The sequence below is a fragment of the Gracilinanus agilis genome, chromosome 2, assembly GCF_016433145.1.
Source record: "Gracilinanus agilis isolate LMUSP501 chromosome 2, AgileGrace, whole genome shotgun sequence".
In the NCBI taxonomy this organism is placed as follows: domain Eukaryota; kingdom Metazoa; phylum Chordata; class Mammalia; order Didelphimorphia; family Didelphidae; genus Gracilinanus; species Gracilinanus agilis.
The window spans coordinates 262,248,153-262,262,092 of record NC_058131.1 but is presented as its reverse complement, the minus strand read 5'-3'; the positions used below and the strand labels follow the sequence as shown (position 1 = coordinate 262,262,092).

At 34.9% G+C, this 13,940-nt stretch overlaps 1 protein-coding gene across 1 annotated transcript in view; it reads left to right on the top strand.

Annotated features, from left to right (window-relative positions):
- Nucleotides 1-13,940, top strand: part of CABLES2 (Cdk5 and Abl enzyme substrate 2) — a 40,131-nt gene that overhangs the window by 9,749 nt on the left and 16,442 nt on the right. The window contains 2 exon segments of the mRNA XM_044661157.1: nt 11,217-11,288; nt 11,465-11,557. Coding sequence (XP_044517092.1) covers nt 11,217-11,288; nt 11,465-11,557 — 165 coding nt within the window.

Here is a 13,940-nt window from a genome sequence, read left to right as displayed (position 1 = left end):
TTGTGTAGTTGCAAGTCATAGAATTCCACATTTTCCAAATAATTGAAAATTAGTATCACTCTTAGGGCAATGTAGAAGCTCATGGTAGGTGTGAGTAAGTTATAATATATAACAAATAAGAAACTACATGGAAAAACCAAAGAAATGTATAAGTGAAAAAAAGTTGGGAAGATCATGTGCCTAGAGTGAGGAATAATTGGTATCACTACAATCTCAAAAGAAAATAAAGAAGAGACTTGAGACATTGGAAAGACTCCTTATGTCAAGCATAGGAGCCCAGGAGCAGGAATAGCCCAGTATGGGCAGGCATGGATATATTGCAGTCTTCATAATTAGAGGAAGCATCAACATTCATGAAAGCAAAAATCCATTTAAGTAGTTCTGCCAAAAAAAATTTTTCCCATAAATTTTCATGGATTTCACCAAACTTTTACTTCTTATTTTCTTAATTGTCTAGCCTCTTTCTCTTCCTTGAGTCCTGACCCTTTGTTCCTATAAAGAGAGAATAAAGGGGGGCAGCTGGGTAGCTCAGTGGATTGAGAGCCAGGCCTAGAGATGGGAGGTCCTAGGTTCAAATCTGGCCTCAGACACTTCCTAGCTATGTGACCCTGGGCAAGTCACTTGACCCCCATTGCCTAGCCCTTACCACTCTTCTGCCTTGGAGCCAATACACAGTATTGACTACAAGACTGAAGGTAAGGGTTTTTTTTTTTTTAAATTAATTGGTTTTTTTTTGTTTTTTTTTTAAACCCTTAACTTCTGTGTATTGGCTCCTTGGTGGAAGAGTGGTTAAGGGTGGGCAATGGGGGTCAAGTGACTTGCCCAGGGTCACACAGCTGGGAAGTGTCTGAGGTCAGATTTGAACCTAGGACCTCCCATCTCTAGGCCTGACTCTCAATCCACTGAGCTACCCAGTTGCCTCCATAAGCAACAAATCATTCTTCCCCCACCCCATTTAAAAAAAAATACAGATTCCTGTTGATGATAGCTGAATAGACCTAGATAGATGATAGACCAAATCTCTTTCCCCAGAAGGAGGAAGAGGAGAAACATTTAAATAATCAACTAGAATTACTGATAAATCCATAGATATGATTTCTGATACCAAAAGTATTCTAGCAGCACCTATGTTTGTCCTTATACTAATGACTAAAGTTTCCCCTAAGCTATGCTGGCCTTTGTAATTCTGTTTCCTACATAAATATTGCTCATTGCATCATAGGACAATGTGCTTCTCTGATTTGTCATTGCCGGGAATACCGTGGCTCTGTAACATAAGCCTTTATTAGGCCGGTTCATTAGTTACTGTCTAAAATTAACCTTTAAATTAAGTCATTCCTAGGTCTGATAGAAGGATGCTTCTTGAATCAGCTAAAAGTGAAGGAAGAGAGTAATTTGTACCTTTCAGAACTGTGATAGGTTATTACAGTTCAGAATCAAAATGGAAAACTTGTCCACTGCAAGAAATTATAAAATAACCATTTGGAATGTAAATACTTTTATTGAACAGTTGTCCAAACTTAAATAAACACTATGTGGTAACTGGAAGTACATACTATTAAACACAGGATGCTTCCCCTGTGTTCAAAACAACAACAACAATAATAATAATTTTAAAGTACAGCTGCTTTTTAAAAAAGAAAACTAGATGATTATTGTGTGTGGTTGCTGTGTATACTGAGGAAGAATATAAATACAGATACATAATGAGATAATAGTCATGGTTTTAGGAGAAGAGCTCTGGTCTAGAAATTTTAAGAGTTCTGACTCTTATCACCAACTAGCTCTATAGCCTTGGGCAAATTAACCTATTCCCCAAGCCTTATTTTCCTCATTTATTGAAGAAAAGGAAAGAGCTGTACCCTGGAAAGGGTGATGGAGGCTTTGCTTCAGAATACCAGTTTTAGAGAGTTTTGACAGCAACAAGAATAGTTAAAATGGGAAATTACTAGTCAGTGTATCTGTTTTTCAGTAGCAACTTGATGATACCTCTGGGCTACCCCTACAATTCCCCACATTTTAGGCATATATCATACTTCCTGGCCCCCAAAAAATGCTAGTAAAAACTTTGGGAAAGAGTTGTAGTAGTTGATTTATAAAATTTTTTTCTGGGCTGACATACTATGATTCCATAATTCTAGAATACTTAACCATGATTTTAATTTCCTGTTAATTAAAAAACCCCTATTAAATGTATTCTTCTCATGATTGATGCTTTGCTTTGAGAGGCATTGCTCTTCAGCGCATACCTCATCCTGATGGTCATACCTATCAATTGCTTCCCATTCAGTTCATTCTAGATATACACAGAACCACCAAAAGTCACTTACCCTCTTTGGGCCTTAGTTTCTCCATATGGCAAACAGGAGAAGAGAACAAGTTAGGCAAATTATCTTTAAGTTCTAGGGTTTGCTCACTTTAGTTCTAGTTTGTGAAACAGCTATGCTTGGACTAAAGAACAAACTAGTTAGTGACTTAGCAAAACATTTGAAACTTCTCCCTAATTGGTTCCCAGTTGAGATTGGAATCACTTGATCTTCAGTTAACATATATTGGGATCTAAACACGGCCCTATCAATTGAGAAAAGAAAGGAAAATGTATAGAATGGCCTTTAGAGAATGGATGCTTGAATAAGAGTTTGGTAATCTTAACTTATGAACAGGAGTAAACAGTGTAGTGCATTGGAAAGAGCCCAGGCCCTGGGATCTTGGGACCTGGATTAAAATACTTCTGCTACTACCTGTGATTTTAGGCAAAGTCACCTAGCACCTCTGGGCCTTAATTGCCCCATCTTTGAAAAGAGTGGGTTGGAGAGGTGACCAAGGTACCTTCTTGGTCCAAATATATGAGTCTGATCATTTGTGAACTATTTTAACAGATTGAACAAAGCTTTGAAAAGATAAAATCACTCAATCTCTTTCAGCTTCAGTTTCCTCAACTGCAAAATGTAGATAGTAATGGTTCCTACATGACAGATCTATTGTGAGGATCAGATGAAATAATGTATAAATGAAGATGGGATCAAAGCCACTCCAGTTATCCCTGATATGTTTATCAAGTGAGACTACTTCTCAATTCTCAATCTCAAATTAATCAATCCAAAATTTTTAGACTAAGTGCATAATTCCTCAAAAGTCATTGGATGTGCTGAAGTGATATTGTATAAGAACTTAGTACCAACCAAATGAGGCCTGTTAAAAACCAGGAACCTAGTTTAGAACCCACTAGGGTATTTCCCAGTTTCCCATCTTTGTCCTAGAAGAATCTCCAGATACATGGATTGCAGTGTCTGTATTGGAGTCAAGAACAGACTATACACACATTCAAGGACTCTAGAGCCCAGGAACAAAGCCATACTATAGCTAAAGGGAAGATTTTGAGGATTCCAATAAAGGACTTCAGGAGGTCTGAGTTTGCCACCTAAAGCCCACTTTCCCCAAATGTACTTGGTTTCTATACCAACTCTTCATACCATTGTAGTAAATGCCCCTTTTCTAAGTTAATCAAATCTGGATGACTGATAATCAAGCCATAATGATAACAGGAAGCACATCAATGGGAACTCAAGAGCCATAATAATATTGGAAAGGAAACCCCAACCCCTCAAGATTAATCTCAGAAACCCAATAACAGAAAGACATAGTCACGTTAGAGGCCCTTGACTGACCCTTCCTCAGTATGAGTAAGAGTTGGAAAAGTAGCTCCAGAACATATGCTACATATGTAATACAATTTGCCAACCTTCAAGCACTCTATAATATTAGCTATTATTATAGTTAATGATATTATTGGTCATATCCATAATTCTATCAAAATTATTAATTTTTAAAAGAAACTCATTCCTCTGAAAATTAGACATACAGAAATTATTATTTATAAAAGTACTTACCCTTACCTATAGTGAAAAAACTTCCTCCAAAATACTCATGAATATCTAAAACTGCTTAAGAGTCACTTTGGTTTCTTCTCTGTTGCCCCACTTTGAAAGTAAGGATGATGGAGACACATTTCCTTCAGTACCTCCTATACTATGTAAGAATGTAGACTTTTGTGATCAGTTGACTTCTCAAAACTAGATTTACTTAGAAACTCAAAACACATTGCAGTACCTCCTATATGAGAGTTGATTAAGTATACTTTTTATAAATAGCTAGTAAATTTCATTTTTTCCATAGAATATCTATGAAGATTGAAAATATTTGTTTTCCAAGTAGATAACAAAACAGTGACACATAACTATCCACTTATAGGTTAACAAGGTTACCATCAGATTCTATGGCCCATTTAAAAATTATACATTTGCGATCTGTTTGTCAAATTATGAATACTACATTTCCCCCTTAAAATTACTAGTATTTACATTTAAAAGGCTTTTTATTAAGGAATCCAGAAGGTCATGGAGAATAAAGTTTGGGAACTGTAACTTAAGTCATTTAACCTAGTGGGCTCTTCTATACTGTAATCCCTGTCTATTTCCATTCTACCAAAAAGACTCGTGCATATCCAGTAATTGTTATCATTATCCTCTATTTCATCTTAATTGAAAAAGCTAGAGATGTTTAAAGAAAAGAGAGAAAACATAACTGTCTTATGAGAGATTAATAAATTTGTTCTTGTTTCCAAAGAAGAAAATTAGGAATCAAAAATAAGTTTGCAGTGGCAGATTTTACCTTGATGTAAGAAAGCCCTTTTAATAATCTGAGATGTCTAAAAGTAGAATGGTCATATTTCTGAATGTTGGAGTTTCCATCTCAGTGGAGGAATGCAAGCAGAAACTGGTCATTTTAGTGATATGAAAGATTATTGTTCAGGTCCAGTGAAGACCATATGATCTCTGAGATCCTTCCCAACTCAAATAGATCTAAAAAAATAGTTCTGTAAAACACTTGTGATTGCTTTAGAAACTGCCAAGAACAAATTTGTTTCTTAGATGAAGGAAAAAACTTGAAATTGACACAGCCTTTCTTATCTATCTACTGGCCAAAATTCCACTTAGGAGTGTGTGTGTGTGTGTGTGTGTGTGTGTGTGTGTGTGTGTGTGTGTGTGTGTGTGTGTGTGTGTGAGAGAGAGAGAGAGAGAGAGAGAGAGAGAGAGAGAGAGAGAGAGAGAGACTCCCCAAAATAAGTGGTTCAAGTAATGCTTTAATTATTTCGGGAACTTTCCAAGAGCAATGATATAAAGCTTTAGCTTTCTAGCATCTCTTTCTCTTGAGGCATTAAAAATACTTTATGACCTTCTTTGTCCCAATAAGCAGTAATCCTTACACCATTCCTCTGAGGTTAGCATTAAAAGATATACTTCTCTATTTGTTCATGTTTTTAAAATGTTTCTATAACTAAAAAGGTTGTTTTTTTTCCCCCCTACCCAATAAGAAATCTGTATTTAAATATCACTTCAGTAAGAGATCAGTGTAGTGGACAGAGAACCAGACGTAGAAATCAGAGGTTCTGGGAAAGGAGGGAAGGAGGGTGAGGGAGAGAGGGTTATACAGGCATTCCAAAAGTCTTGGTACAGTTCTACACTATTAAATATACCCATTATTAAACCATTAAAGTTTCTGACTGCATCAATACTTTTTTATATATTTTATTTTTATTTTGAATATTTTCCCATAGTTACATGTTTCATGTTCTTTCCCTTTCCCTGCATCAGTACTTTTGGAACACTGTATTTTGCTCCACAGGATATTGCTTTTTTTGACTATTGAACTAAACTTAAATTACTTCATCATTCATTTTCTTGTCTTTAAGCATATGGGGCCAAGTCTAACTTTAGTCATTATATTTTCTGGTAAAGAGGCCCAGGCTCTTTGTCCTCATTTTAGTTGACCTGGCGACTCATTTTATCCAATGACTTTTAACACATAGCATTTTGAGTTTCCAAGTCTGGGCTTTGAGGGATTATTGAATCCATAAATAACTTGAGTTTTAAGTTATGTTATGTATCTATAGTAACAGAATGATTAATATAAACTATTTGGTCAAGAATGTTCTCCAGAATTTAAATAATGTTAAGTATAGAGTCCTATGTGAAACTTGAAGTGCTATATAAATGTCAACTATCATTATTATAACTTATGGTAAGGATGTGCATTTTTATCATCCTAGGCTTTAAAATGTCTTCTATATTGTTATTTAAATCATTACTCTTCATTTTCATCCAAAAATATTTATAGCCCAGTGGCAGATTTCACATTTGGAAAAGACTATAAGCCATGTAATCTGACCTGTACCTAAACAGGAATCTCTTCTATAACATCCTTGACAAGTAGTCATTCAGACTCCAATTACTATCATACCCACACTTAGAGCTTGGACCTAGAGTCAAGAAACACTCACACACACACACACACACACACACACACACTCTCTCTCTCTCTCTCTCCCTCCCTCTTTCTCTCCTCCCTCTCCTCCATATATGAAGCAAATATGTTTTAATGATCTATAAAGCAATCCTGTACCACAAGTGTATCATAGACCTATTTTGTTTAATCTATTTGAGTTAGAAGGAATCTCAGAGATCCCCTCCAGGAAAGGGAGAGCCTACTATCTACAAAGAAAGCCTGTTTTATTTTTGAATGGTCTAATATTTTGGAAATATTTCTATACATGATATCTAAATCTCCCTCTTTACAGCTTTATTCTTTTAAGAAACACAATGAGGACAAGGTAAAAGGGCTTTAAGATCTAGACCAGGGGTCGGCAACCTTTTTGGCCGTGAGAGCCATAAACACCACATTTTTTAAAATGTAATTTCGTGAGAGCCGTACAGTGCTCACAGTGCGCTCCTGTAACAGCGCCTGAAAAAAAATTGACTTTATGGCTCCTGCAGAAAGAGCCATACATTGCCGACCCCTGCTTTAGAGGATGTTGACAGCCTTCCTTGACACCTAATTATCAAGAGTAATTAGTTAACATAGGAACTTAGTATGGCTTTTCCTTTCAACCTTATGGATACTCCCTACTAGCAGCTTCACTGTGCCCTGCATAGGCCTCATTGCCCAAGGTTTCTCCTCTACCCTCTCCTTTGCCCCCAACTGAATTTGTCTACATTTGACTTGAGAGCACACTTTATTGTTGCCTGCTAGTTACAACTTTGTTCTAGTTCTCTCCTCTAAGGACAGAACAAGTCTAGTCCTCCTTCCATAAGACATGTCTTTAAATACCTAGACAGCCATTTCTCCTCTTTTTCAAGTTGAGCCTCTCTATTTTCTTTATCTGATCCTTATATACACAAATGTCACCATCCTGGCCACACTTCTATAGATTTGTCCCATGTTGTTCAAAATAGGACACCATAATTCTACTTAGGGAACAGGTAATGAAGTGGTTTAGAGTGCTTGGACCTTAGAGTCAAGAATACCTAAGTTTGAATCCTGATTCAGACAATTTTTTGTTGAATAACCCTGGTCAAGTGATTTAATCTTCTGTCTGCCTCAATTTTTTCATCTATCAAATGAGGGTAAAAATAACACCCAGGGTTATTGCAAGGGGAAAATGTGACAATACTTGTAAAATTTTTTTGCAAACCTTACAGTGCTATATAAAAGGAAATAATTATTTTTATCATCATCATCATTAGTATATACTAGGAATGGCCAGAGCAAATCTCATAAGGATAATTGCCTCTTCATCACATCCTTCATTCTGTACATTATGCTTTCTTAACTTATAAGATAGCAGTTTTTTTGCCTACTATGTAATATCTGCATATGTAAGAATAAAGTGACATTATATTTGGGTTTTTGATCCATCTTCCAGTCATTGGTTTATCCCTTTTATCTCTCATATTGCAAAATATTAGGCAGAGTAGAATGCTAGACTTGAAGTCTGGAAGAGCTGAATTCAAATTCAGCCTCAGACATTACTAGCTACAGAACTCTAAGGAAGTTGCTTAATTCTGTCTGCCTCATTTCCTCATTTGTAAAGTGGAAATAATAACTGTACCTTCCTCCCAGAATTATAAGAATAAATTGAGATTCGTAAAGTGCTTTGTAAACCTTAAATTACTATGTTTGTTAGCTATTTTTATTACTTAACTGAGACCCCTGATAAAAAAAGTTATTGTAATTATATTTTTATTTCAGTCTTTTTTTCCTTTCTTTTATAACTGCAAGTAATTAAAGTATAATAGTTGTCATATAACACTAAAATTTACAATATATATTATATAAGCCCAGGACCTGCTACAATCATCTTGTGATAGTCAAATGCAAACCTATTTAACAATCCTTTACACAGATGGGACAGTAAGAATGCTATACTCCAACATAAAATCTTAGCTCCTGACTTAATATATTAATTAGCATATTATGAACACTGAACTTTGCCTAAGCTACAAAATGTACTCCCAATGCCTTGAAGGAAATTTAAAAACCACTTCATCAGAAATTGAGTATAAATACTTTTGATAAGCTAAAGTTACTGGAAATTTTTGCAAATCTGAGAGAATGTAGTACTAGTAAATCTAATTATTTTATACATAGACTTCTTATTCTCCAAATTGCCATAGGTTAAGGAATAGCATTAGCAGTTACATATACTAATATATATGATTCTGGATTTTGGTTTTCGGTGAACCAATTTTCCCATGATGGTTTTTAAACAGTTCATTTATGGAAAGCATACGTCTTTTGTGTGGTTTTATTAAAATTAGTTGCCTCCAAACTTTTTGGGTCACACCATCCCCATGTGCACAGAAAAAATTTTAATACATTTATTTGTTATGTATATGTACTACTATGCCAGTATATTGTCTACATCATAAATAAAAAACCCTTAAAATATGAGATCGATATTTAAATATGTTAAGTGGTACAAAAAAATTTCCCACCAAATATTCAATTTTTAGTAAGGAAGGCCATTGAACATACTTAATTTTTTAAAAAAGCTTTGCTTAACATTTTGCAATATAGCAAGACTCTTCTACTAAGTTCAGTCTATTTCCATAGTTAGGCACTTAGTTGGTTTTTGTGGCTGTCATAGCTGAAAAAAATACCTCACATACATAGTGCAAGTAGAAAAACTCCATCATTGGTTGTGTTTCCTCTTAAGTCATGATATTTATTTTTAGTCCCATCCACCAATTATCCACAGGTTTTTTGACATTCAGTTGGTAAATTTCCAACTTTCCTGATGTTAAGCAAAAATCCACAGAAATTCTTCATTTGAAATATTTTTAACTAGGTTAGAAAATTGTTTTTAAAGTGTGTGGATATGAGACTTTTAAAGGTGATAACATTTTTGACAAGAGCTTAGTTTTTAAGAGTTCTTGCTAGTGATGATAATACTGATAATTATTATATATCTCAAGGCATGACATGCACTTATGGCAAGGGTTAATCATTAAGAGTAGAGGATATAATTCATTTTTCAATCTTCTTGATAATTCTTAATTTGGAAGTGTTCCTTCTTGTTAGATATGATTAGATTGGCATTGTTTTGTAATTTGGCTCTTCTACAAGTAAAAGTGTTAGTCCTTTCATTTCCTTATTGTATCAGTCCATGGTTTCTTTACAGGAATCTTTTTAAGCCACTTCTCCATTTTTGTGAGGATTAATCAGACAAACATAAATTGCAAAACATACTCAAACACAGAAAGTGAACTAACAAATCAAAGCCCTATGCCCATCTCTTCTGTCTGACAAATACCTACTCTTCCTTCTTGCTTCAAATACTTTACTATATGTAATACTTAATGTCCTACTCATGTTTTAGATATTGAGAAGAAATATGAGATACAATATTCTATTACCACTCTAAGTAGATCATAGTAGACCCCTCTTGGGAGATCACTAACATTTTTAGATATAGAGAGTATAAACTAAAATTTAAAAGTACTTATCTCATTTTTAGCATCGGGTATTTGTTTTTGTGTAAAATGTATTCTCTTTTCATCTTCCAAACAAAACTTAGGTTTGAGGGAACAAATGTCACTGCTAGCATTCCTTAATTTTGTTGTTTATATGTTCCACAGAAATTGTTTTGTAGAAAAGAAAATGTTAACAAAATGCAAGATTTTTTTTATTGCTATCTTTCTAATATTGTCTTAAACTGCTGTTCACCAATTATTCTACCCTTTAGTATCCTATGTTGTTTTAACAGCATTTCGTAAGCTTGGTATATGCTCCCTCGTTACCACCCCCATTTCCAGCCATTGAACTTGAACCAGTACTTAAGGACCTACTTGAAAATGCCACCTCCTCCATGAAACCTTCCCTGACACTACCCTAAAATTAGAAATTATCTTTCATGTAGGCAGAATCATATTCTATTTCAGATACATATATCTGAAATATATATACATATTCATATATATATATATATCATATGCCATAGTATGTTCCAAAAGAGCACAAAAATTCACTTTTATTTCTGTACAATAATACTCTAAAATGGAAGAAATAATGTTTAGGAAAGTAGACATATATATAGGGTTTTCCTCTTAAACAAGTTTTATGCCAGAAATCTATTTTTAAAAAAAAAACTGAGTTTTACACTACGCTAAATGAAACATTGGCAAAGATGAGCTTCCTAGCCCACTAAGTGGAGCATCTTTTTCAGATTTCTTTCATACATTTCTTAAAAGATCTGTTTTTCTAGAAGCATCAGCTCTCTACTTCCATAGGCTAAAAGAACTGGTATAATGTATATCATCAAAAAAATGAATTAGTGATTCGAAAAGGAAGTAGACCAGTCAAGTGCAAGAGCAAATGGTAACAAATGAACCACCAGAGTGTCTGGTGTACTGTGTAAATGTATTATAAAATGTAAAAAGACCTTGAGAAGGGACTCTAGCACTGAGGGTTGTAATTAGAGAGAGAGAGAAGAGTGATGTGAGGAAGACCACTGTGGAGGATCTGTGAAAAACATGGATACGGTACCTCAAAATGAAAAGGCATGGACTGGTTATTTGACACTAATAGAGGGATTTACCTACATTAGTGAATTCATAGAACCATTTAAGTATAAGGTTTTTTAATTAAAATGGATAACAAAAATCTTGACCCACTCTTTTAAACTGAATTTTGAGTACTAAGAAGGCTTTGCCTTTTTCCTGAAATTTTAAAGAATTAATAGAGAGGATTTACTTTTTCTGGTTTTTACTTTTTTAACAAATATTTTAAGGGATCCTTCACAGATTTTTTTTAGTTTTTATTCTCTATGGCTTCCAATTAATATTGTTCACTCTTCGTGTTGGTGTACATTTTTGCAGAAGGCGTTTTATCTCCCAGCGCTGTTCTCTAGAATTTTTAGAAGACATAGTGGAATATGCCACTGTACAAAGGTACTCTTTCAAAGCAGCATTAATCTTGTTGCATGCATTCCTTTTCCCCCCCACTACCCTTGTCCAAGAAAAGTGTCGGAGGTCCTGCATGCTGGTGCTGCCATCTGATCATACAAGCTCTAATGAAGAGCCTAGGGGTGGGGAGAAATTTATTTTTTTTTCTTTTTCAATTGCAGAACCAAACACATATCTGGATCACCAAGACACAAAGGCTTGAAGAAGACTCATTTCATAAAGAACATGAGACAATATGACACAAAAAATAGCAGGTAAACCTTTAATTTTTTGTTACTTTAATATGTGAAGTATTATTTTATGAATATTGTATGAACATAATGAGTTGGAGAAATAGAAATGGAATCAGTTATTTAGGACTCTAGTTCTTAGCCTATGAATGTTAAACCATATTTGTCTAGGAATGTGATTGTGTGTTGATCTATGTACTCTACATGGTCTGAGTGGTTCTTCGCGCGCGCGCCCGTGTGTGTGTGTGTGTGTGTGTGTGTGTGTGTGTGTAATACCAAATACTTGGCTCCAGAAGTCTACTCATAATCATAAAACCAATAGAGCAAGTTTATATATAAAAATTTTCAAGACCTTAAACATGTTGTTTTTAAACTCTTACCTTTTGTCTTAGTGTCAGTTTTAAGACAGTCTTGAGGCCAGATTTGAACCCAGGTCCTCCCAGCTCCGGGCCTGACACTCTATCCACCATACTACCTAGCTGCTTTTTAGGAGGAGGCATCATTTACAATAGAATCTTAACCCTTTAAAAGTTACCCACATTTTTGCACATGTCTTTTTCCCTTTGATCTCTTTGGGGTACAAACCCAGCAATGGTATGGCAGGCCGTCTTTTAGAGCTCTTTGGGCATAGTTCCAAATTGCCATCCAGAATGGTTGGATCAATTCACAACTCCACCAGCAATGCATTAATGTCCCAATTTTGCCACATCCTCTCTAACATTCCAACATGCTCTTTGTGGTAGCAAAAAAAAACTAGAAAATGAGGGCATATCCATCAGTTGGGGAATGGCTGAACAAACTGTGGTATATGCTGGTGATGGAATACTATTGTGCTCAAAGGAATAATAAACTGGAGGAATTCCATGTGAACTGGAAAGACCTCCAGGAACTGATGCAGAGTGAAAGGAGCAGAACCAGGAGAACATTGTACACAGAGACGGATAAAATGTGGTAAAATCGAATGTAACGGACTTCTGTACTGGCAGCAATGCAATGACCCGGGATAATTCTGAGGGATTTATGGAAAAGAATGCTATCCACATTCAGAAGAAGAACTACAGTAGTGGAAACACAGAAGAAAAACAACTGCTTGAACACATGGGTTGATGCGGACATGATTTGGATGTAGACTCTTAATGACCACCCTAGAACAATTATCAATAATATGGAAATAGGTCTTGATCAATGACACAGGAAGAAGCCAGTGGAAATGTGTGTCGGCTACTGGGGCGGGGGGGGGGGGTTAGGGAGAGAGCAAGAACATGAATCATGTAACCATGGAAAAATTTTTTTCTAAAAAAGAAAAAAGAAGTTACCCACATTGATTTGAAACTTGTTTCCTCAGGTGACATTTCTAAAATACAGGTTTGACTATGATTCCCCTACTTAAGAATATCCAGGCACTTCCTATTACATATAACATCTAAACTTGTCATTTAACCTCTCTGCATCTCAGTTTCCTTATCTATAATTGGGAGCTCACATCCATCAGAGTGGCAAAGATGACAAAAAATGGAAAATGATAATTGTGAGAAGGGTTTGGGAGAACAAGGATATTGATCCATTGTTGATGGACCTGTGAATAGGTACAACCATTTTGGAAAACAATTTGGAATTATACATTAAAAGTTACTAAAGTGTGCATTTTCTCCTTGACCCATATATTTCCGTACAAGTTATATATTCAAAAGAGATTAAAGAGAGAGGAAAAGGTCCTATAGGTACAAAAATATTTATAACAATTCTCTTTGTGGTGGTTAAAAAAAATTGGAAACTGAGGATGTCCACAATTAAGAAATAGCAGAATAAGTTATGATATATAAGTATGATGAAATATTATTATTGTGCTGTTAGAAATGATGAAATAGATGATTTCTGAAAGACTTGGAAAGATCTATATAAACTGGTATAGAGTGAAGTGAACAGAAACAGAATAATTTATACTAAAATATTAATATTACAAAAATGAATAATTATGCAGACTTTTATAAACTAATGAAGAATGGAATAAACAGATCTAAGAGAATAATTTATATAATAATGCAACAACTTTTAAAGCTGTAAATTCTGATCAGTACAATCATTATGATTCCAAAGGACAGATAATACTCTCCATTCCAAAGAGGTGATGGATTTCAGTTAAAAATTTATATATATATGTATATATATATATATGTTTGTATACAGTCATTGGGGGAAATTTTTTTGATTGACTATAAATACATATTATGATAACTTTGCTTTTTACTTTTTTTTTTTTTTTTTTTTTAACCCTTGTACTTCGGTGTATTGTCTCATAGGTGGAAGATTGGTAAGGGTGGGCAATGGGGGTCAAGTGACTTGCCCAGGGTCACACAGCTGGGAAGTGGCTGAGGCCAGGTTTGAACCTAGGACCTCCTGTCTCTAG